At 34.9% G+C, this 4,763-nt stretch overlaps 1 protein-coding gene across 1 annotated transcript; it reads right to left on the bottom strand.

The window, feature by feature from the left end:
* Window positions 1-646: 646 nt before the first annotated feature.
* LOC143606221 (uncharacterized) lies at window positions 647-2,298 on the bottom strand. Its single transcript, XM_077082059.1, has 2 exons — window positions 1,858-2,298; window positions 647-1,444 (listed from the first exon to the last, which is right to left on the bottom strand). Exons 1-2 carry the CDS (start codon window positions 2,242-2,244, stop codon window positions 800-802), a joined length of 1,032 nt encoding a protein of 343 aa, XP_076938174.1. The 5' UTR covers window positions 2,245-2,298; the 3' UTR covers window positions 647-799.
* Window positions 2,299-4,763: the final 2,465 nt, after the last annotated feature.

Genomic DNA, 4,763 nt, shown 5'->3' with positions numbered 1-4,763 from the left:
TATCCTTGCAAATTAATTCCGTTCAAATGGACATTGTTTAACCATGAACACGTGCCCCGATGCCCTTGTTTTAAGAACAAATCCATTTGTAAGATCATCTTCAAAGCTACAATGCCACCATTTGGAATGGCTTGAGTTCTTGGAGTATAGTACAATCCGGGTGAAGTTCCACATAGGTTAAAGCAGGTTTTTAATATCAGGATGATCAAATTATTAAAGGTAACTGCGACGAAATTTGGTGGACGAAATTTGGTGAAGCACAATTGGTTAGATCGAGATGGACGGGAACACCATCCCCGTCTGTACTTAACCACAAATTGATCATCCTGAATGCATGGTTTTCATGATCCTGCTTAAGGGAGTTGTATTGTATGTGGCCACATCAGTTATGAGACATTTATAGGCTTTAAGTGGTGATTAGTTAATTTTTACCCGATACAATCAAAGCATATTAATTGTTTAAGTGTTCCTAATTAACATCTGTTTAATTGTAATCATAACATTAATTTAATGAAGAGCAGTCCATCAAATTTCTTTTCAAAACACTTAAAAAGAAAAATTCATATAAAACATTCCAATATGTATTTTTGACAATAATGTCTGGCAAACAATGTGATATATTTCAAGTAATTTATCCAATATGTTAATTGGTGTAATAAGGAGATTTTCATTATAGAAATCTAATTTATTGTGAGAAAAGTAGCAAACCTACATAGTTTAACAATACATAGTAAGTTATAAAACAAAATACATATACAACTAATTAAAGGGTACATCAACATTTATTGAAAAGAGATATTCATACATAGAGCGAGTTGTTAGAGCGTAACCTCGGTTTTGTAGTGTAAAGGATGCGTTTCTTGGGCTTAAACAGATAATGAGAATCATACATAGAGCGAAACATATCCACCAAAAGAGGAAACTGCATTACCGCAAACACAATGACCGGTATAGAGGCAAATGCAGCAATAAAGATTGGCACCCATTTCATCCTCTTGTCGTATAGCACAAAGAAACTAGCACTAAAAGTAACCATCATTGCAGCTACTGAGATGAAAAGTGTTAGAACACCTATCATCAACTTTCTGGGTAATGAAGACATGAAATCACGTTGATCGTGAGGAGATGTGAGGATAGACAAGAACACTAGGAGTGAGGTCGATGAAGAGAACAAAGAAATGGCGTCTGCAATAACAAAAACCAAAAAGGTACTGTCATGAATGAAAACTGGAATACCATTATCTTGGTTGTAGCCTCCTGGAACCGTAAAAGCAACAGCAAATGCAATGGTGACGATAAGGGTGGCAACAACCATACAATCTTTCATCCATTTCAGTCCTCTGGAAAGGAGTTCTTCGTTTTCTTTGGAAAATAACTCATAGGGTGTTTGACCATCGTTGTTCCTCGCTTCCCTCATATAAGGTGGCATCATCTTCTCAACTTCCTACAACATACACAAAAGTTGAAGGAGCCAAAATCATTACAATTTTAATAATTCTATCTATTGTTTTATGAATGAGTTACATTTAAGATCCATGTGTGCTTCATGAACAATCTCAATAATATTCCCTCAACTAGGCGAAAATTCTGAATGATTAAACTAGTAAGTGATGACAAAATAACTTATATGGGTACTTTAACACAACATATCACTTCCACTTTACATAGATATACTAACTTACACACACACACACACACACAAAAGTTAAACAATAAGCGAATGCATATGTATGAATAAAAGAATTATATACTTAATAAACAATAAGCGAGTAGTGCACGTGGCTGAAAAATTACCTAAAAACAGAGCTCAAACTCCCATAAGTTAGACAACTACTCAATCAAAAGGAAAGCAATTACCTTGAACCACAACAATTCTCTTTGCATTAGTAGAGATGCTCCAGATGTCTTAGATGCCATCTCCATTGAACTCTTCCCAACTAAATGAAGCATATTATTGCCTGACTTGTCTACAGATAGGCATATATCGTTATTCGACCCACCTATCTCGTACAATAAGTTATAGATACTTTGATGTCGATGCATAACGGCCACATGAAATAAAGTAAGCCCGTCCTCATTTTCATAAAGCATAAGATCAGGGTAGGTTCGAAGCAACTCAACTATAAATCTGGTGTTGCCCATTTCTGCAGCAACAAGTAATATTCTTGAAGATTCTATTATTGTTTCATTAGCAGCGAAAGTAGGAGGCTTATCGAGCATATCCTCAATTTCATCTATGCACATTGTTCGGGTAGCATGTCCCCAGATGGTTTTTAGTAATTTCAGTGCATCGTTATCCTCTTCAGCATCAGGTTGTACTTTATTATGAAGAAATCTAAAAGCTGAAAACAACTACAAAGTAAGGAACAACCAAATACTCTATACTATTACCTAACAGACATCTATCTATAAACATAGTTGGTACTTACATGGTTTTATAATTCTCATGAATAAATTTTTCTTCTCTACTTTATTAATTGCATCAGGCTTCCGAGACAAAACTTCAAGTACGGACATGTTATCTTTAAGTTCTGGATGGTCCTCCACAATTTGGAGTGCAACATCTATAGATCGAAGACATATGACAATCACTTTATAAGTACTCAGGACTTCAAAACTACATGAACGACTATTGTGATCATGTTTCGACCATCACTATTTACATGTGAAAAAGATTTAGCAACTAGTATATTTTGGTATGCGACTTTTTGTATTTTGCTGACATATAATTAGTAAATTGACGTTGAATTAAAATCTTCATGCTGAAATATTGTTAATTAGAACAGTGAAAAAGTTTAGAGCCTGTAAAACGTACGTTTAGTAACTTGAAAAAACTCATGCCTAAAAGTGAATAGTGTTTTTCACTCACAATCAAAGTTTGCAAATCTATACTATATAATGATAATAATAAAATCTCTCACATCATGTGTCTTCTTCTATGTTGTTTCACCATTTTTTTCTCGCATCTCTCTTATTAATTAAGCACACTTATCTCGTTAACAATGATTAATTTTTAAATAGGAAAATTGGATTTTAATACTCTCAACTTTCGCCTATTGGCTGCTGACACTCACAACTTACAAACTGGCCGCTAGCACTCCCAATTTTTCACATATTTTCTTGTACCACTCCCGTCGTTAAAAAACACTAACGTCGTTAGTGTTTAGGCAAAAAGTATAAAATGGCTAAGTTAAAGGTAAAATCAAAACTTATTTTAAATATATCCCACCACCATCACCTTCCTCCACTGCACTACTACTACCACCCACTACCAACCGCCACCTCCAGCCACTACCTACTACCACCCACCACCAACCACCACCAACGCCACCACCACCACCTACCTCCTGCCAACGCCTATCACCACCAATACAACCACCCACCACCTATAACCACTGCTGATGGTAGAATATATATTTTTAAAAAAGAATTTTATTTTACTTTTAACTTAGTCATTTTATACTTTTTGCCCAAACACTAACGACGTTAGTATTTTTTAACGACGGTAGTGGTATAGGAAAATATGTGAAAAGTTAGAAGTATTAAAATCCAATTTCCCTTTTAAATACAATATAATTGTAACAATAAAAATCATCTATTTTATCTATCTCTTATTTTAAGAAATTTAGGAATCTATTATGTAACTTTTGTTTTCAGTCAAACAATAAATGGAAGTCAATTATTACTAATGTATTTTCGAAACCAAATTATACATTAGTTTTTACATATTTTTTGATCTTTTTAAAATCATTACTATATGTTATACTTCATCTATAAGATGCACATAATATTTAATAATTTTATATATTGATAATTTTTAACCTGTGTAGTACACAGGTTCTAAGCTAACGAGAAACCCAAGAATTATTTACCAAAGAAATCACGCTCCACACAGTGCATTAGTGCCAAGTTCCTATCATTTTCTGTCCAATTATCACCCCTCATCTTCTGAGAATTCTCATATAAGTACTTCACTATGCTGTTTGTCCCTGTCATAGCTGCGATGTGTAGTGGCATATATGCCATACCACGGATGTCCGGGAGCCTGCGATTCTTTTCCATCATAATCACAACCATTTTCATTTTTCCTTCCGCAGATGCAATCCAAAAGGCAGTATTGGAATACTGGTTTTGAAGTTCCAGCTCCTCCACCGTCATCATATTTACTAGATTCTTCACAAAATTTATCGTAACCTTGGTTTCCTCTGCTGTCACGGCCACATGAAGTGCTGTTCCAAGATTCCTACTGAGACCAACCCTTATCAATTCTGGGCGTTTGTCAAGGATGATCTTTGCGGTTTCCCAATCACCAATAATGGATGCCTCATATAATGGAACAGCCAAGTTTAGGTAGTCTTCTCTATTTTCTTCAAAGTAATTGTGAAATCATACTGTTATTAATTAATTAATACCTTTGATGGTGAAAATATATAATATGCTAGAAGTAGATATATTACCAAATAGATATGATAGAGAGCTATTAGGAGTCCAAGCAATGTCATTTGTGTGATCATGGAATTGATATGGGCGTTTGGTATTTTCTATTGAGCTCGCGATGTCAATACTTCTCTGACTCCCGCCCTCGGTTGCTTCTGAGCTTGGACTCATCCCGGCTATTTCTTTTTCTGTCAACGGTATCATCTCTGTCGCCATGTTACTGCCTGCAGAATCACATGAACATAACATAACATAAACACTAGAATCAACACTTACATATTAATGGAGAAAACTTGCACCTGCTTCTGCTAATCAATACCGTTACT

This window comes from Bidens hawaiensis, unplaced genomic scaffold (assembly GCF_021521415.1).
Source record: "Bidens hawaiensis isolate Kalapana, Puna unplaced genomic scaffold, B.hawaiensis_p1.1 tig00073605_1, whole genome shotgun sequence".
NCBI lineage: Eukaryota > Viridiplantae > Streptophyta > Magnoliopsida > Asterales > Asteraceae > Bidens > Bidens hawaiensis.
This window is presented reverse-complemented; position numbering and strand designations above follow the sequence as displayed.

Excerpts from the sequence above, each read along its gene's own strand:
- LOC143606221 (XM_077082059.1), bottom strand. The coding sequence starts at position 2,244 with ATGTGCATAGATGAAATTGAGGATATGCTCGATAAGCCTCCTACTTTC. Across the intron at positions 1,445-1,857 it reads GAGAATTGTTGTGGTTCAAG|GAAGTTGAGAAGATGATGCC; the intron begins GTAATTGCTTTC and ends TGTATGTTGTAG.